Consider the following 21,188-nt stretch of genomic DNA (forward strand, 5'->3'; position numbering starts at 1 on the left):
TAGCCACTATAGAGAACTGTATGGAGTTCCTCAAAAAAAGAAAAAAAAAATAACTACAACAACCATATGACACACCAATCCTAGGTATATGCTAGGTATATGCCCAAAAGAAAGAAAATCCATATATTGAAGAGAGGTCTGCGCTACCATGTTTATTGCAGCACTATTCACAATAGCTAAGATTTGGAGGCAACCTAACTGTTCATCAACAGACAAATGGATAATGTTGTACACACACACACAGTAGAGTACTGTTCGGCCCTAAAAAAGGATGAATGAAGTTCTGTCATTTGCAACAACATGGACGGAACTACAGCACATTATTTAAAGTGAAATAAGCCATGCATAGAAAGACAAAGTTCACATGTTTTCACTCATTTCTAAAAGCTAAAAATTAAAACAATAGAATTCATAAAGAGAGAGTAGAAGGATGGTTACCAGAGGCGGGAAGGGTAGTGAGAAGTGGGGAAGGGAATGGTTAATGGGTACAAAAACATAGATAGAATGAAGATCTAGTATTTGATAGCACAACAAGGTGACTATAGTCAACAATAATTTATTGTTCATTTTTAAGTAACTAAAAGTATAATTGGAATGTTCATAATGCAAAGAAATGATAAATGCTTAGGGTGATGGATATGGCATTCACCCTGTTGTGATTATTAATTATTGTATGCCTGTATCAAAGTATCTCATGTACCCCATAAATATATACTGACTATGTACCCATACAAATTAAGGATAAAAATTTATTTTATTTTATTTTATTTTTTTATAAATAAAAGAGGTTTTATTTTGGCTCATGGTTCTGCAGGCTGTACAGGAAGCACAGTACCAACATCTGCTTCTGGTGATGCTGGGACCAAAAATTAATTTTAAAAGATAATATGTTGTATTAAATAAGTTCTAATCAGTGAAGGCAACGCTGAAATAGCTCTAGATTCAGACCAACATATTTTGAAGAATTGGGAATACACACGATCAGTTAAACTTATCTTATAGTTTTAGTGAAGATCCAGAAACTTACATGCAGTGAGAAAGAATATGTTTACCTGGAAAGGCAGGCTTTAGTAACAGCACTGTGAAGATTTTCATTAGGATACTGTGACAGCCGACGAGAAATTCGCAACAGTTGTCTGGTAGAAAGTGATGCCGCTAACGATTGTGCCTATCAAGAGACAAATACATTGTGTTAAGAGTCTTGTTTCAACTTGCTAAAGTTCCTTTAGATGGATGTCACAGCAGAATTCATTATTACTGAAGGGGTAAGGCCAAACTTAAAGTATGTGCTGTTAATTAATTAAAACCAAAATAAACAGAAACCAATTTACACTTAAAACATCCTTGAAGATAGTTTTTAAAAAATCTAAAGTATTTATCAATTAAATTTAATTAATGTATTTTAATTGTGCTAAGTTGGAGATGGGAGGGGCAATGGGGGAAGGATGTTACATAACAAAGGTCACACTGGACTTAGACTGATGATTGACTATTCACTTTTTCTGCTTACACAAAGCCAAGGTGTTAAGATACCATGGAAATGTTTAAAGCTTTAAGCAAATCCGTGGTTTCTAAAATAGCCAAAAAGAGTTGTAAACAATTTAGGCTGTTGACCACAGAGGTGTCAACCAATTTGTCACTTGTGTTGCAGCTTGCTGTTTTGAATCCTTCCCCTATGCTGTCAGAATAATTTCACTTTGTTATATTACATTTCCCAAAATTCCACAAATAAAGTTGCTAGTACAGAACTCAGGACATGGTAAGTACTCAATAAATATTTGTTGAAATTCTTTTGGCAGGCAGCATAATATAATGGTAAAGTTTATAGGCTTTGGAATCAGATAAGTCGGTATCCTATTTATTAGCTGTGTTACCTTGGCAAATTACTTAACCTTTCCAAGCCTCAGTTCCCTCAACTTTAAAATGGCAATAGTAATGCCCTCACCTTTAAGGTTGTTATGAACGTTAAATTAGAAAATGATTCTAAAGTACTTAGCACATGTCACACACATATGGGTGCTCAACAAATGGCAACAACTGTTATTTAAAAAGTCAGCCTCTTTAAAATGAAAACAAAAACCCCAGCAGAGAAAGGTGATGGGACCTACATATTAGCATATATTTAGTAAATGAGATTATTACTGGCCTAATTCCTAACTTAGATCAGCAGCATTAGAAGACAGTGATTTTCACTGAAAACCACAGGACAGAAGCACTTTTGAAGCAACTGGACCTTTGGGAGGCCAAGGCAGGTCAGTATGAAATGTCACAGAGGGTGATAAGAGCAGTAAAGTGGCCCTGAGCACTCAAGGGCCTGGAGAAGAGGACTCTATGAGATTAACAGAGGGTTCAGAATGGATGAGGGGAGAATGTCAAAGACACACTGCGCCTTTGCTTGTTTTAATGTTCCACCTAAGGTCATCTCCGTATGTCTCAAAGAAGAAAAAAATTAATTTATTTATCCTTCCTTGTGTATTTCACATCTCCATGAGATATTGGTCTGCTCTTAGTATTCTATCTCAGCTACAACATTAGTATTATATTTCTTTTGGGAATTAGGTTGGAAGCATGACCACCACATATCCTTTCTTCTATTAAAAAACACATTCTAAGTTTCAAAGAACTCATTTACAAGCAAACATTTCGTCCATTCCTGTTTGCATTCCAGACATGGAGACAATATTCAAATATAATAAATCATAAATTACAATTAAAAATAGTATATACTTCAATGCTAAAATAAGTGGAACAGTAGACAGCTGTTATAGGCAGTTAAAATATTCAAATGGGCATGAGAAATCCTCTGATCAAAGGCATGAAAGCAAAAGGAATGGAACCACAAGTAGAACATGAGGAAATCAGCCCAGCTTTACTAGAAGGTCCTGCTGGAAGGCTTGCTCTCAAACAACAAAGACCTATGAATGATACTCTGAGGGGTTTGGCTTTATTCTTAAAGGCACTGGGATTCTGCTATGTGTAAAGTCGTAACATGATTTTAGAATCAGGTTATTACTAGCCTACTTCCTAATTTAAATCAGCAGCAGTACAGAAAGTAGTTGAAGGACAGAGAGAACTGAGATAGGAAACACAAAGCTACTTCAATAATCTGCCTATAAAACGAAAAAGTCCTACAGTAAGGTTATGGCAACAAGAATGGAGAGGTAGGATACAACAAACTTGGCAACTGACTTGCTATGAGAAAGAAACATGTATTGAGGATAAAATTCAGGCAATGTGACTGATATCAAAAGTCAAATATAACTCAGAAATTCCCATTTTTAATACCTAGGACCATGAAAAATTCATATTTTAATCATAAAAAATATTTGACAAATGACTGTAACCAGAGGATTCTTATAAGAGTCCTGTTAAACCATAGGGTATAACATTCTAATCTCATTCTCAGCATGACACTGAATTCAGGCTTCACACTTCATTCCAGTGATCAATAAGGAATGCTCATATATTTGAACACCAATTCTCCAGTTCTTCTAGTTGAAAGCACCAAAATGCTTTGCAATAATAACCAGGGTTGAGAAAATGAGAGATAAGCTTTGTGTTGAGCCATTTAAGTGTTGAATAAAGGGTTTGGTAATCTCTGCTCTCACATCATTATCAATTAACAATTGAGAGTATACTTTAAAAATTCCTAATGTATTTAACATTTATATCAAATTTCTAACTGCAGTTTTATCTTGCAAAAAAAAAGGGGGGGGGGGAATATGAAGCACATTCCCCTAGTTACCATGGTTATACAGTCTAAGAGTACACCTCGAAGGGTTTGTTCATATTAACAAGATTAGTAACACTTCAGCTTAAAAACATAAAGGTTCTCATCAGAAATTATTAAACATTATTTTTCTATTCTTCATTTTTATAAAAGAATGAAAATGTAGCATGTTCTAAAGGAGAGAAAACTCTAGGGACAATCTGTTAATAAAATTTTAATTAATCAATTTATTCATTAATTCACCAAAGATTTAAGTGTCTATTATGTGCCAGGCTGCAGGCTGGGAAATGGGAATAAAAGAACAAATAAGACTTAGTCTCAAGGAGTTCAAATAGCAACTGGGGAAATAAAAGTAAATTATAATACAACTGCAATAGGTCAACATCAGAAATGTATGTCAAGTGTCATGAAAGCAGATTGGAGATATTAGTTACTGCTGCCTAAGGGGGCTGAGAGAGACTTAAGAGAAGAGAGAAACTAAGGGACAACTGGATGGAGGGAAAGCACATTCTAGGCATTATCTAAGGCGGAGACATTTGAGTATAAGTGGTATTAGAAAATAGCAAGAAGCTAAGCGTGGGAAGAGCTGAGGATGCTTCAAAAGAGTTTGTAGAAACTGAGGCTTGACGAGCAGCTTAGGGTCAGAGGGAACTCAGCAGGCATGTTTAGCAGGCTGTCTTCAGTCTATAGGCAAAGAGAATCAATCCCTTAACGGTTTTAAACAAGGGGAAGAACTTAGGAAATGGATTTGGGAAAGATCATTCCAGGGACAATATGGAAGATTCATCCATCCATTTATTTAACAGATACTTGTGGAATACATTACTAATCTCTAACTTTGTTCTCTGTAGTATTGCCAGCATTTGGAACTTTGCACAGTAGGAACACTATGCAAATCAGGAATAGCTACTGTGCAAAGTTCCAGATGCTGGGGAGACTACAGGGAACAAAGAAAAAACCCCTGCAATCCTGGAACTGAAATCCAAGTGATGGAAGATAGACAACAAAAAATTAGTGAGTAAAACATACATTATGTCAAAGAGTAAGAAGCCCTATAAAGAATCTTAAAGCAGAAAGAGGGATAGAAATAAAATGGAACAGAAATTTGATTCTAGACGGCTTCAGGAAGGCCTCACAGAAAAGGTGGCCACCTGAACAAATCCCAAAAAGGAAAGTGAGTAAACATGCAGCTATCCAGGGAAGAATAATCTAGGCAGAGGAAACACCAAGTGGCAAAGTCCTTGGGGCAGGCACTAGTAAGTTCAAGGAACAACAAAGACACCAGTGTAGCTAAAAACAATGGGTAAAGGAGAAAGTATTTGGAATGAGGCCCCAGAGGGGAATTAACAGGGGACCTGTGACAGCCAGAAAGTGACCACCCTTATCCCCCCAAAAATCCACATCCTAATCTCTGGAAACTGTCAATGTTACTTTCTACGGCAAAATTGACTTTGCAAATAAAATTAAGGATTTTGAGATGTGGAGATTATGCTGTACTATGTGTGTGGACCCTAAATGTAATCTTATATACCCTTGTAGGAGGGAGGAAGAGGGAGATTTGACACAAACACAGGGGAGAAGGTAATGTAAAGATGAAGGCAGGATCGATATGGTGAGTCCACTAGTCAAGGAATGCTGGCAGCCACCAAAACCCAGAAGAGGCAAGGAGTAGATTCTCCCCTGGAGCCTCCAATGGAGTGCAACCTTGCTGACACTTTGATTCTGGCTCAATCATACAGATTTCAGACTTTTGTTGTCCAGACAAAGAAAAAATAAATTTCTATTATCTTAAGCCATCGATTTATGGTAACTTGTTACAATAGCAACAGGAAATTACTAGACAGTCATATGATGAATGAATTATTGGTAAAGAAGGCAGTCAAGAGAATATAATATTACAGGAGAAAGATTACGAAATCCACTAGTTACTAGGACAGTTACTGACAATAGATAAGAGAACAGATGAGACATCAAGATGCTTAACTGGTGAGATTTGTTTTCAGATTAAGTAAAGACAGCAGGAAAGCAAGGAATCAACAATGATGTTTAGGTTTCTAATTTAGGTAATTTGGCAGCTAGATTATCAACAAAGTCAAGAAATTAAATCAAGAACAGGAACAGATTTAAAATGGAAAGACAGTTTAGTTGTACAAGATATGTGAATTTACAATGATCTCAGTGTATCCAGGGAGAAAGTGAAAGAAATTAACGTTTAGTAAGCAGTTACTAAGAAGGAGATTCTTTATACACATTTTTATGTTTAATCATTGAGACCATTTTATGCGGTAGATGGTACTGTTCCCATTTTACAGATGAGAACACCGAGACTCACAGAGTTAAACAGTGACAGTCCTCTATCTTTCTAACATGCCATCTGGGAATGGAAATACAAGTCAATCAGAAATGAGAAGTTAGAAGCTGAACATAAAGATGTAGGCATTAACTTGTGATAGGTACTTGAAGCCATAAGAATAGATAACACTGCTCAGCATAGGAGACAGAGGGGACAGAGCAGAACCCCCCATGAACATGAAGTACTCTGGAGTTACAAGTTTCTTTCTATAACATCAGCGAGGAGGAGCTGGAAGAAATGTTAAAATCACTGAAAATTGGAGTAAACCATATGCACAGAACAAAGGCATAGCATAAGGGATTCTGAAAAATAAAATAGCAGCTTAAAAAATAGATTTCAAGTACCGAATTCTAAGAAAAGAAAACCAGCAGCATGTCAACAATAGAAAATCCTGTGGAAAAAGCCTAGACTTACCGTTGGATCCTGTGTTTCTCTGAGTTTGTGTGTAAATGATAATAACTTATCCAGAGCTTCCTGAGGTACATTTGGGACCTATTTTTTTGAGAGAGTTGAGGACAAACAGAAGGAATAAATTGGGATATCTGATCAATCAATCAGAAATTATGACTACTTAGCAAATAATATTAGAATTACATTTTTAGAAAAGTCATTCATTGTTGGTTACACGTTTAATTTATGGATAAAGTTGCTTATTCAACCTCTTAGGAAACACTGAAATCCCTGCTTTCTCTTTAAGAATCACGTAACTTAAACCAAGACACTCTTCTCCATATACAATTCTATCACCACGATAAAACTGAAGGGAGCCTTTAACACAATTTAAAACTGGCCCATAGTGTACCCATAAAGAACTTTTCATGTATCATCATTTTCTATTTTGTAAGCTTCAGCATGACATTTTAAGTACTAATTAGGTGTTTTCTTACTGAAACCAAGTTCCCTTATTTAGCGGCAATCTTACATACATATCTAAGTGACATAAGGTACATTTATTTAAAGAATGGATACTCGAGGTGTCCATTTTCCCAAAAACATGTAAAACACATATTTGAGGGGTATGATCAACATATCAATGAACTCGGAAGAGCAACTGCCCAAATAACACGTATCGATTGCTTTTAACTATAACAAACTTCAATTAAGTACTTAATTAAGCTATAAGCAATTTTTATTTAAGCAATACCAAATTTAAGGTTTTAATTTTAAAAGATCAAAAAAAGATACTAAAACAATGACTAGGACAGTGTGATAATTTTAGAAGAATACTGCTTAGGGTTTCATTGGTCATTTAAGTAATTAGAATTTTTTTAAATGCTAAGTCCTAGTCCACATATACTTTATTTCATTTATTCTTTAAATCAATCCTATGATGTAATAAATAGTATATCCCCATTTTTAGATGAGGAAACTATGAGTAATTTACTCAAGATCTAGAAGCTAATAAGTAGTGGATTTCACATTGAGAGCCAAGTCGTTAAACTCTAAAACCTATGCCTTTATTTACAACCATGCTTACAAGACCTACAATTAATAAGTTCATTCAGATGTTTCAAAGGGAATAAATGCATTTAAATAGAAGGTTAATAATTAGTGATCTAGAACAGTACTGTCCAATAGAACCTTCTATGATGATAAGCATTGTATATATGCTGTTTAATATGGTGGCCAAAAGCTCCCATGTAGATACTGAGTACTTGAAAAGAGACTGAGAAACGGAATTTTTTTTTTTTTTTTTTCCCGAGACAGAGTCTCACTCTCACTCAGGCTGGAGTGCAGCGGTGTGATCTTGGCTCACTGCAACCTCCATCTCCCGGGTTCAAGCAATTCTCCTGCATCACCCTCCCGAGTAGCTGGGATTACAGGTGCGCACCAACAAGTCCAGGTAATTTTTTGTATTTTAGTAGAGACAAGGTTTCACCATGTTGGCCAGCCTGGTCTCGAACTCCTGACCTCAGGTGATCCGCCCGCCTCGGCCTCCCAAAGTGCTGGGATTACAGGCGTGAGCCACCACACCCAGCCGAATTTTTTAAAAGTTAATTTAACATGGTCAGGTGTGGTGGCTCACGCCTGTAATCCCAGCACTTTGGGAGGCTGAGGCGGGCAGATCAATTGAGACCAGGAGTTCAAGACCAGCCTGGCCAACATGGTGAAACCCTATCTCTACTAAAAATAGAAAAATTAGCCAGGTGTGGTGGTGCGCACCTGTAGTCTCAGCTACTTGAGAGGCTGAGGCAGGAGCCTTGAACCCAGGAGGCAGAGGTTTCAGTGAGCCGAGATCACACCACTCCAGTGTGGGCAATAGAGTAAGACTTAGTCTCAAACAAATAATAATAATTATTATTATTATTATTATTTAACGTGGCTAGTGCTACTGCATTGAAGAGTGCAGTTCTAAAACTCCAAAAGTGCTAACCACAATGCTTGATTAAGGCACACACACTAGAAGTCATCAAAGGACTAATCAGGCAGGTACAGGATACATTACAGTTTTGAGAGTCCAGGACTACTTACTGTTTATGTGTCTGGCCTCCTTTTATAGTAGGAACTTAAAATAGTCACCTTTCACTAAACAGAAAAATAAAAGGGATTCGAAAATGGCCTCCACCTGAGGAAAGAGGAGAGCTAGGCCACATCCATGGTTCTTAGAGTGTGGTTCTCAGACCAGCAGCATCAGTATCACCTGAGAACTTGTTAGAAATACAAATTTTAATATACCATCCCAGATCTACTAGCTCAAAAACTATGGAGATGGAGCCCAGAAACCTGTGTTTTACCAGGTCCTCCAGATGATGCTGAAAAATGTGGAAGTTTAAGAACCACTGACCTTCACCACTGTATGAGGAAATTTGGGAGTAAATGGGAAGAAAAAACTAAAAATGTCTAACTCTACTTCGGCATGTATCAGAGTGCCTTAAAAAGAGCTCAGCTGTAGAAAATAGACTAAGATTGGCTTTCTTCTTACCTTTTCCTTAATCACTTGGATTTCTTCACTTTTCACAAGTGGTTTCATATAATGGAAAAAGAACATGGTTAAGAATTCTGGTCCCAACCACTGGTGTGCTGTGCTTCCAGTAATAGGGGGTTCTGCCAAGGCAATGATTCTGAAGGAGGGATGGATAGGAAAAATGGATCTAAAATAGGAAAAAAATGAAAAAAAACATATCTTTCATGTAAGAAATCAGATCATGGTAACTAAAGTCTAGGCAATGTTAGGGCTATCATGCTGTTAATAATGTCAATGTTATCATACAAAGGGTTAGCTTTGAAAAAAAACAAAGTCAGGACATTCTAAGAACGTAAGATCAAAACAAACAATCACCTACTACACTGCTAGTAAATGTTGTACAATAACCACCCATGAAACTCCAGCCCTGGCACGAACCACTGCTTTTGATATACTGTTATGCCTACAACATATTTTCTCCATAGTGTCTTGAAATAAAATCCCATCCAGTTCACATTCATTATATAGACCATCTTTATTCATTTAAAACCCCTCAGAATCTCCTATCTCACAAGGAACCCACTCTATGTCAATCAAAAAGACCAAGAGGCACAATTCAGGATAAGGAGACTTTACAGTACAGAAAATGTAAGAAACATAAAGGGTTAGATTGAATTTAAAATTTAGATTGGGAATAAGAACACCTAAGTCTTAAAAAGGCAGAGAAAATAAAACCTTTATAGAAAGCACTCTTTTGTCATTTTTATAGGAAATGTTATGATTTTAAACTGATCTCTTTTAAAACTCTGGTAGGGAAACTGAGGAAGCATGTAAATTTTCTAGGACACACAGAGGAGTAAGATAAGACTTCCTCTGGTTTGTGAAATGACTTGAATTATTTTTGGAAGAACTAGAAACCCTGTATCAGAATCTTAATCGTGTGAATAATATTGTCCATTTTTATCAATTCTACTGAAAAACCCAGCAGAAATATGCTTTTTGAGGGTAATATAGTTCTTGCTAAGAGAAAGGATAAAACATAAACACTTGCCAAGAGCTTCAGAAAAACAAAAATATAGGTACCTAACTGGCATTTCACCATTAACTATAACATTATATTACAGCCCAAAAGTTAAGTGACTAAGCAACTAGAATACTAGGAGGTAGGATACAAGTGGAAAGAATCAGTTGAGCACTCTGAAGAGTTAAGACCAAGTGCCATCAATACAACAGGCATGTCTACCAAGTCCCTGACGGCATGATCTGTAATTTTAGAGGCCACATCATCATTTGAAAACAAGGGGAAACCAATTTTTAGAAATTGGTCACATGAAAGGCCTAGATGAAATGAATTCACAAATACAACCAGACGTCATTTCATTTCCCTCTAGGTAGAAAGAAAAAGACTTATTTGCAGGTGTTTTAGCAGGGCCTGGGGGAGTGATCTGTCCAAGAGTTGTTCTGGAAAAAGAGGGAAGGATAACAACATGGACAGTGCCTGAAAGTCCAGAGGATAGCACAATTACTTAAGATTGCTAGTAAGTAGATAGCCATGTGACAGAAACTGGACACAGAAAATCCTGTGAGGGAAAGCCAAAGAGGAAGGTTATTCCATTTTCCACTTCTGCTAAGTGGTTTGCTGTAATCCAGAAAACTGCCATAAAGCCCAGCAACAGATGTTGGATGTATCCTTGATCCTCCTCTCTCCTAGTTAGGACAAAAAAGGGTAGGAGAGAAATAGCCTGCTTTGGCTACCCAAAATTAAAGCTGCAGATGTAGTTTCTCAGTTAAGATAGTGAAGGATACCAAATCAGGGAATAAACAAAGTCAAAATACAACAGGCAAGCCAAAAGGGGAAGTCTAATTTATATCCTTAAACCAGTAGATCAGGAAGCCAGGTACCACAGTGGAGCTGTAAAATTAGAACTAAAAGAACAACTAAAATGAGAGCATGCTAAATGGTTTACATTTAAAGGTGATGGTCATTTACTGGCCCATATATTGTCGATAGCTTGCTTTTTAGTATTGACTCCAGCAGGGTTCTTAAGTAAGCTCGCCAAATTTGAAGAAGGCAGTTTCTAAGACAGCTGGTATGTTAGGCAGAGAAGTGTATAATGATTATAAAAACAGTCACCAAACTACTGAATAACAGGATGAGAAGGGGCTTTTTGTTTGCTAGGTTCTCCCTAAAGGCTTCCTTATGTACAAATAGGTTACATGGGAAGTCATTTCCTGATGATGACTTCCACAAGCCTGAAAGAGAGCAGAGGATCTGCTGTGTACTTAAGGTGAGGTGATAAACTGGTGGGTAATACAAAGACTGAAGAAGTGATAGATAATGAAAAAATTATGAGATAAGTGCCATTAAAATTTAAAATTAAGGTTAGGTTTAATTTTACTAAAATTTTAGCAAAACAAAAAAATAAATGAAACTAAAGATATGGCTTAATTTCAGACAAAAAGATATTATTTCCTAAAGATTACAGATTTAGAGAGCAAAAAGATCATTTAAAACAATTTTTAAAATAAAAATATCGAAGTCAATATGTTTGTCTGTGGGCATAAGTGTGTTTGTATAAAGTACTTTCTGATGCTTCTCAGCAGTAAAAAGGAACAAACTATCAATGTACGTAACAACATGATCTCAAAACACTTAAGCTATGTGAAAGAAGCCAGACAAAAAAAGAACACACACTGTGTGATTCCATTTATATAAAACTCTAGAAAATATGAGCTCTATATAAGACCAGAAGCAGAACCCTGGGGATGAGAGAGGAGGGTAAAAGGGGCAGGAGTCGGGGATGACAATGGGTCTGAGGATACTTTGAGGATTATACATACATTCATTATCTTGATATTGGTGATGGTTTCATGGGTATTTATAAATATTAAAAATTATCAAACTGTATACTTTAAATATGCATAGTTTATTATATGTCAATCATACCTCAACAGAGCTTTTAATAAAACAAAAAAAGACTTCAAAAATCTCCAGTTTTTAAAGGGAATCCTACGGTACATTTTCATTGAATTTGCACATTGGGGAACTTGAAAGAATAATATGGAAGGTTTCTATAAAGAACATCAATCATGAGCTAGAACAGATTTCATCATTAGTTTTCCATACTACAATACTAATGTTCCAATTTAGAACCCAGAGTTATACAGTTCTGTACACAGACCATATTTCCCTTTTTTCCTGTGCAGTGTAGCAAACTGCATGAACACATTCCTTATGCATCTTTTTATCAGACAGGGTCTAGTGTAATACTTGGGGAAGAGAGCAGACGCTAAATAAATAAATGTATACTGCTATTGTTAATGACCATCATTGCTATTAACTTTTTGAAGATCTTTGGTGGGAAGGACAAACAAAGGTAAGTAATAAGAACTGAACTTATGGTGTCCCAGCCAAAAGCTAGTCAGACTTGGTCCTGAATAAATATGTAAGAAGAGGTACACTCTCTGAATCAAAAAGACAAACTCAAAACATATAATAATAAATGATTACATCATTTATAAAGTACTTTCTGATGCCTCTCAGCAGTAAAAAGGAACTATCAATGTACATAACAACATGGATGATCTCAAAACACTTAAGCTATGTGAAAGAAGTCAGACAAAAAAGAGCACACACTGTGTGATTCCATTTATATAAAACTCTAGAAAATATGAGCTCTATATAACGACCAGAAGCAGAACCCTGGGGATGAGAGAGGAGGGTAAAAAGGGCAGGAGTCGGGGATGACAAGGCAAAGGGTTTCAAATGGTTCCTTGACCATAAAAATGTTCAGAAAAAATTATTTTCTAAATCAGAATTTCCTTAAGGCTTTTTGTTTTGCAAATCAAACACAAAGACTTGGGCATAAAATCCTGGATCTATCTAGAACTTTTTTAAAAAATTTATATGGTCTGATTTGCTTGCAAAGAAATACTAAGGTTTCTAGGAAGCTAGGAGATAGTGCTTGGATCCTGTCTTCAAATATGGGTAAGAGTAAAAGGGTTGAGAGAATATAACCGATCAAGGATTGTGCTCAAATGTCCAGTTATGTTCTCCACTAAGACTGAGAGATTATAAACTGTTTTCAGTGTTCAATAGCAACAAATATAAATAAAATATTTAATAAAAATGCAAAAACACTGGAGCATATATAAGTACATCTAAGACTAGGCCACTAATCTTTATTGTTTCCCCAAGATAACCAGAAGCCCTTTCTTGGCAATATAAACTGTTAATGACAGAAACTCTCAACCCCCTCATTTATGGTCTGGCCAACAGCAGGAAAAGACATATTTAGCATCCTATAGTATTTATACTCCCCCTTTCCCTAAAGAAGTTTTTCTCATCAAAGGAAGGAGTTCTATTTTGGTCTCTATTTCCTGAGGGAAATGCAGGCATAGTATCTGGTGTATGTGGCCATCACACTATTTCTAACCACCACGTCCACAGCATTCCTGGTGTCTTGTAATATGAAAAAAGACTCTAACCCTTCTAAGGGCATGTTAGGCGTGTGATTACCTGCAGAGAATATAAAAGCCTGTAGAGCACTCCGGAGATCATCAAGATGTATAGTCTTGGTGAAGAATTACTATACAATGAAGGTTGGCAAAAGAGCCAAATATAATTGTTTAGAAACTGGGTTTCACACTATAAAGTTGAAAGGGTTGGTAGCCCACTGCTAGAAGCTGTTAATTAATTGACCCTCAGTTAATAGACTTTGTCATTAAAAGGCATCAAAGTATTCCTAATTACTAGGTTCACATAAGGAAACATTGCTAGCTCAGAAGGTCAACTAAAACTGGATTAATAGAGTTACCCTTACCTGAGTTTCCTCTCTGAAAGCAGGACAGGTATCTAAATTTACCAACTGGGTCTAGAAGCAAAGAAGCTCTTAAATCTGTCTTGGTCTTGGAAAGGGCTAGAGGAATGTTAGAGAAGGTTTCACAGAGGACATCACTCTTGAAGGAATAGCAGAAGTTTGCTGTGCTGGTCCTGAGAGGTGAAAGATGAGGCTGGCAAGGCAGGCATGTGCAGATACTGGCCCTAAACACTGTAGGCGATGGAAACCACTGAAGGACTTAAACAGTGATGTGATCAAATTTACAGATCAGACACTTTAAACTTCTAGCCTATGTGTGCGGAGAGGAAGGGGTTTCATTCACTAAGTTAAGGTACTTAAGAGGAATAGCAGGTTTGTAGAAATGAGTTCAAAGTTTCTCTAAGACACCTAAGGAGAGACATCTAGTAGTCAGATGGCACTTAGGAGACAAAAATAAATTGGAAAGTGCTTTTAAAGAATGCTCAGTATATTGGATGGGTGCACTGTCTCATGCCTGTAATCCCAGCATTTTAGGAGGGTGAGGAGGGAGGACTGCTTGAGGCTAAGAGTTCAAGAGCAGCCTGGGCAACATAGAGAGACCCCCATCTCTACAAAAATAAATTTTTAATTAGTCTAGTGTGGTGGTGTGCACCTGTAGTTCCAGCTATTCAAAAGGAAAGCTCGAGCCCAGGAGTTTGAGTTGCAGTGAACTATGATAGCACTACTGCACCTCAGCCTGAGTGAAAGATGAGACCCTATCAAAAAGAAAAAGAAATGGAAAAAGAAAAAAAAAAAAGAAAAGGGAAGTGGAGAGGAGGGAAGGGGACCAGAGGGGAGGGGAAGGGATGTACTGAGAATGCTCAGTATATCAATGACAGATAAGGATGTAAGAGTGACTGACATTGCCCAAGGAAAAGAAAAGGCCAAGGAGAAAACCCTGGGAGCTACCAATTTAAACAATATCTGAAACCTTTTCCAACCTCTCAAGGCACAGTTACTAGTCAATTCGTCTTCTGTGTTTCCACAGCATTTTATACAGACCGGCAGTCTAACACTAAAAAACTGCATTGTGTTTATTTATTTACATATCTGTCTCCACGTGTGGTACGACACAGATGGCAACAAGTGTGTCATCTTAGAGCTGGCCCTCAATAAACATTTAACCTGAAGGAAAGAAGGAAGTAATGCTAACACTCAATAACAAATACTTATACTTGCCAAATCAGTTATCTCCAATCATCAGTCTATAGATAAGATCATCTGGGTACTATTCTGGGAGCCTAGAGAGTGAATGACTCCATGGATTACCATTATAACATTCATGTTCAAAAACACCATCCAATTGCTATAGTTGGAACAAGAGCTTTAAAGCCAACTCTCAGGAGGCATTATTCTACAAAGTAGTAGAAGTTGTCCTAGGAGTACTGATTCCCTGGAGGTAGATTTATTTATTTGTACAAGACTGTAGAAGCTGTTCTTTCTGTTAGGCAGCTGCAAGTGATACCCCCTGAGCATCCACCATCCCCAGCCTCCAGAACTCTTCCTCTTAAAAAAGCAAAACAAAAACTTTCCCTGTCTTTCTACCTTTGACCTTTTTCTCTCTCTCAAAATCTTCCACAAAAAAGCTTAATATAAGTAAATAAAATAAAAGCTGAGTTTCTTTAAAGACTATTAGAAATAATCACTTTGCTAAAATTCAGTTCTGTGATTAAGTACAGAAATGAAAGGACAGACAATGTGGGTCATAAGTTTCTAATGTAGAGTTCAAATGCTACTGCCAAAAGTGATGTAGTAGCTATGACCAGCATATAGGATCAACACATGCTAGATAATGGGTCATATTACTTATAAGAACAACTCACGAAATAAAGTAATTTCCTCACTGAGTACAAATGTGCTGCTTTTACACTGTGCTGTGTCTTTTAGTCAAGCTGTCAGTCTTCTACTCAATAAACACAGTCCTGAAAGAAGTACTGCCAAGTAGCTTAAGAGAAGAATCTAACCTATTACACCCCTAAAAAAGAACATATTTATTTTCAGAAAGACAAAAATAAGTCACAAAATTAAATTAAGGCTAAGTAAAGTTAAAAAAATTTACCAACAATCCATACTATCAGAGTGAAGCGGATTCTGTAACATGACTGTGTTTAACAACAAAATTAAGAAAATGGTGTGGTTCTCAGGTAAAAAGAAAAATTACTGATAAGGAAAGGGATTAGGCTTTCAACTGTTAGAAATATTCAGACAACAAAGAAGAACCATTGTTAGGACATCTCACCTCTGAAAAGTTAAGGACAGACCAAGATACTGACAGAACATAATAGAGAAAATAAAATAAAATTAGAAGTTCAGCCCAGGAGGCTCAACATACATCTAAATAATAAAAGGTACAAGAAAAAAGACCAGAGGAAACTAAGTGGGAGTGGAGAGAGATCTAAGACGATGTAGGAGCCACAAGAATAAAGAGCCACAAGCCCAGATTAGAGTTCATCAGAATATACCACAGGAGAAACATGAAACTCACAGAAGGGCCAGGAGTGGTGGCTCACACCTATATTGCCAGCACTCTGGGAGGCCAAGGCAGGAGGATCCCTTGAGGCTAGCAGTTTAAGACATGCCTCAGCAACACAGTGAGACTGCTCCAAAAAAAAAATGGGAAAAACAAAACAAAACGGGTGTGGCGATGCACAACTGTAGTCCCAGCTACTTGGGAGGCTAAGGCGGGAGGATGGTTTGAGCTCAGGAGTTCAAGGCTGCAGCGAGCCGAGATTGTGCCACTGCACTCCAGTCTGGTTGTCAGAACAAGACCCTATCTCAAAAAAAGACAAAAAAGAAAAAAAGAAATTGATAGAAGATGGAATCGATAAATATCAGGTGTGCCTGAATGTGCTGAGGGGAGATTTAGACAATAAGGGAAGTGTTTGGGATTAAAAATAAGTCAATATATACATAGAAACAGTCACTTTCTCCTCAATGCTCCCATACAGTATTATACAGACCTTTATTCTAACATTTAATATTACATTGTAATTACTTATTTACATATCTGTCTCTCTTCATATGTAAGTAATTATTAACTTGAGGAAAAAACAAGATGTATGCAGGAAAGGAAAATGAGTGTTGTATAGTAAACTGCTTAAGTGGGTACAGCTCTTTGGTTATCGTAATAATGTAAGCATTGAATAAAGTTCTAAACAAAATTATTATATAACTCTTTAGGAAGAATAAGGGATAGAAGTGCGCATGTGTGATGAGACAAGAGGTGGTGAAAGAGCTAAACATTAATTTTCCATGTAGAAATCAACAGATTATTCCTAACACTAAAAATAAATCAGATATCAATGAAAGTATACTGTTTAGTGACATAGAAGTAAATACCAAAAGAAAGACCTAACGTTTGAAAGTAGTACCCTTTGGGGAGTAAGATGTGGGAAATGGGAGACTGTCAACTGATCTGATCAATCTATGACAGGGAATGGTATTTTTCATAAAATACTTTGAAAAACTATCTGGCTCAAGTTTCATGCATGTTTAACAGTGGTAAAAATTCAAACGAAAATTTTTAAAAAGTAACTGAAGGAAAGAAAGCATTGCTATGATCTCTCCCCACTTTCTCCCAGTGACCTCTGGAAATAGAGCTGAGCCTAGTTTGTATTTATGAGGGAGACATAAATCCATAGTGATGAAGGTGGAAAACTTTGAGAAGAAAGTCCTATTAACCACTCTGAGCCAAATTCCTGAAAGTATTTTCATTTGTAAAACTGCCTGTGACCATTAGAGAACTTGGGTACTTTTCATAGAAAAGGGTTGTCATTTCCTGGACATTTGGAGACAAGTAGAATGCTTCTGATGTCCTAAGAGAAACTGCCAGGCAGGCATGCTGTGAGCTATTCCAAAATTGCTTTGATTCATCCCTCTGAAAATATAAACTGTTCCATGACCCGTGATTCACATGCAAATAATGTGCCAAAGCCGACTGCTATAAACCGAAGTTACGATATGCGAAGGATCTCTAACTTGCCTCCCTAAACACTCAACCAACCATTTACCAGTCTAAAAGAATTTGATAATGTATACCTCGGAAGTAAAAGCAGCTGTGTAATCAAGTGAATTTTTAGTGACTTGTACAGAGATAGGAAGGAATTTAACATTTCCCCTCTTGGAAAAAATTCCAAGAAATTTTTTAACAAATTTCTTCTTAAAATATAAACAATAATAAATACACTTAATTATCTTTTACGAGATTTAAATGTTTTAAATAGGGCAGTAAACCCTTTCAGTGGTGAGACAGCTTCAATTAAACAGAGACAGATTAAGTGATGAGGAGTTCCTCTGTATGCCAATCTCTAATTCTGTTTAAATACCCATGGAAATGTAGCAAGATAGAAAATAACATATTTGTCAAACTTCATTCTATATAGTATGCAGCTGAAAGAAGTATTTTCCTTCAAACTTTTTATTTTGAAATTTTTTTAACTCACAGAAAATGTCAAAAATAGACTACAAACATCCACATATCATTCACCTAGATATTGCTGTTAAGATTTTACCACATTTGTGTTCTCACTCTGAGACAGAGAGAGAAAATGTCTGTTTGTACACACACACATACATGTCTTTTTTTCTGAAATATTTGGAAGTTGTAGACTTTTTTTTTTACTTTATCCCGTAAGTATCTCAACATGCATCTCCTAAGAATAGGAATATTCTCCTTCATAACCACAATATCATTATCATACTTAAGGAAATTAATAATTCAATAATATCATATAACATAGTCCATATTTAAACTTTTCTAATTTTTTTAATAGCTGTTTTTATTTTGTTTCCTCCTCCAGGATCCAGTCAAGTCTCACCATTGCATGCGGTTGTTACATCTCCACAAGAAATGTTTAAATAAGCTACAATGGGTAATCCAATATCAGATGGCATACTCCAACAATACTGATGACCTCCTTAGAGGATGAACCCAGTTAATTGTGGGCCCAGCTTTAGTTTTGTTGAGAGAATACAAAATACGAGATCAAAACTGAATTGATAGGGCAACAGAGGAAAGATTACCTTCTGAAAACCAATGTCCTTATAAAACATTTAAATGCTTATTTAAAAGTAAGGCTGAAAAGAAAAACCACAATGAGATACCACCTTACTCCTGCAAGAATGGCCATAATTAAAAAGTCAAAAAATAATACATGTTGGCATGCATGTGGTGAAAAGGTAACACTTTTACACTGCTGGTGGGACCGTAAATTAGTACAACCACTATGGAAAACAGTATGGAGAATCCTTAAAGAACTAAAAGTAGAACTACTGTTTGATCCAGCAATCCCACTACTGGGTATCTACCCCCAAAAAAAGATGTCATTATATGAAAAAGATACATGCACATTCATGTTTATAGCAACAGAATTCGCAACTGCAAAGATATGGAACCAACCTAAGTGCCTATCAACCAACGAGTGGATAAAGGAAATGTGATACACACACACACACACACACCATGGAATACTACTCAGCCATAAAAAGGAATGAAATAATATCTTTTGCAGCAACTTGGATGGAGCTGGAGGCCATTATTCTAAGTGAAGTAACTCAGGAATGGAAAACCAAATATCTCATGTCATCACTTACAAGTGGGAGCTAAGTTATGAGGACACAAAGGCATAAGAATGATATAATGGACTTTTGGAACTCAGGGACAGGGAAGCTTGGCGGGGGGGCGGGGGGCGGTGAGGGATAAAAGACTACATATCGGGTACACGGCTCAAGTGACAGCTATACCAAAATCTCAGAAATCACCACTAAAGAACTTATCCATGTAAACACAAACCATCTGTGCCCCAAAAACTATTAAAATAAAAATTTTTTAAAAAAAATCACTGTCGGCCAGGCGCAGTGGCTCACGCCTGTAATCCCTTGGGAGGCCAAGGCAGGCGGATCACGAGGTCAGGAGATCGAGACCATCCTGGCTAACATGGTGAAACCCCGTCTCTACTAAAAAATGCAAAAAATTAGCCGGGTGTGGTGGCAGGTGCCTGTGTTCCTGGCTACTCGGGAGGCTGAGGCAGGAGAATGGCATGGACCCAGGAGGCGGAGCTTGCAGTGAGCCGAGATTGTGCCACTGCACTCCAGCCTGGGCAACACAGCGAGACTCTGTCTCAAAAAAAAAAAAAAAAAATCACTGTCATATTAACAACAAAAAAGCAAATAAAACAGTCGATTAGGTTTAAAAAAAAAAAAAAAAGGGAGGCTGAGAGTACAGAGCACACCTTGGAGAGCAACCTCAAGTTTTAAGAAATGCCAAAGTAGTGGCATATCCAGGACACCAAATTATTAAATTGTTCAAAGTTATCTTGGCATTATTCTAGGTTTAGAAAAATCATAAAAAGTATTATTTTTAACTTAACAATAAATTAGCAATGGGAGTAATGGACCCGAAATTACCTCTTCTGTAGCTGTTCATCAGACAGTTGCAGCTCCTCTTTTAAACGCATATACCTGTCTTCTCTCAGCAGCCTAGAACCATCATAGAGGCTTAGCTCTCGATCATGGATTAACCTAACAAGATAAGAAAAAAGCCCGAAAATAAATTAATCTGTTTTGAACAATGAAGTTTTTAGAGGCAGAATCAGTCAGCCAACAGTCTATTATTGCTGGCAACTGAGTCTAATAATTTTGTTAGATGGACCTTTCAAAATTTCAAATTGGCTAGTGCTGTTATACTTGGCAAAACTGTTGGTTTCTGCACTGGAGGGCAGTGGTCATAAATACTTGATAGGGATATGAAAGAGGGGGATGAGGAGAAAGAAAGGAGGAGGAGGAGGAGGGAGAGCAAAAGAAACAGCTGAATGAGTATCTCAAGATAACCACAAGGTACATATTAATAAACAAGGCAGGTGGCACTTACTCTCTTCAGTCTAAAGTAACTGTGTAAGGGTTGGCATAAAAATATTTCTATCTTTGGAATTACAAGATTTAAAAATACAAAAATCTTTATAATGAAATAACTACATTGCTTTACATATGGCAACTCTGATGGTGACCTAACCATCCACATCACACATAGCATAGTCTTCCACATGTTGCAATGGCTGAAAAGCACTGTTTTATACCTCACACCAACCCCTAAGTCTCCTAATGCCCACAATAGAGTTAGCCTACATAGCCTCCATTCTATAAGCACTGAAGGGAGTGGATGCTGTATAATGCAGGGGGGTAGGAGCGTGGCCGGCGGAACCAATCAGACCCGGGTTCAACTCCAGCTGTGCACCTTACTAGCTGAATGAGTGGGGAGATGGAGAACGACTCTATCTCTCTAAACTCTCGTCTTCCATAACGTTAAGGCAACAGTCAAAACTTTACATTATTAACGTGAAAACT

General features: G+C 36.9%; 1 protein-coding gene across 4 annotated transcripts in view; it reads right to left on the reverse strand.

Moving 5' to 3' along the window:
- Positions 1 to 21,188, reverse strand: part of VWA8 (von Willebrand factor A domain containing 8) — a 424,992-nt gene that overhangs the window by 277,201 nt on the left and 126,603 nt on the right. For all 4 annotated transcript variants that reach the window (XR_004030158.1, XM_030813328.1, XM_030813329.1 and 1 more), the window contains 4 exons: positions 20,253 to 20,366; positions 9,007 to 9,175; positions 6,498 to 6,575; positions 1,053 to 1,168 (listed from right to left, as the gene is read on the reverse strand). Coding sequence is in view for 3 of the 4 variants with exons in the window: in XM_030813328.1 (XP_030669188.1) it covers positions 1,053 to 1,168; positions 6,498 to 6,575; positions 9,007 to 9,175; positions 20,253 to 20,366 (477 nt within the window). In the remaining variant the exon portion in view is untranslated. The remainder of the gene's footprint in view (positions 1 to 1,052; positions 1,169 to 6,497; positions 6,576 to 9,006; positions 9,176 to 20,252; positions 20,367 to 21,188) is intronic.

The sequence above is a fragment of the Nomascus leucogenys genome, chromosome 5, assembly GCF_006542625.1.
Source record: "Nomascus leucogenys isolate Asia chromosome 5, Asia_NLE_v1, whole genome shotgun sequence".
Lineage (NCBI taxonomy): Eukaryota > Metazoa > Chordata > Mammalia > Primates > Hylobatidae > Nomascus > Nomascus leucogenys.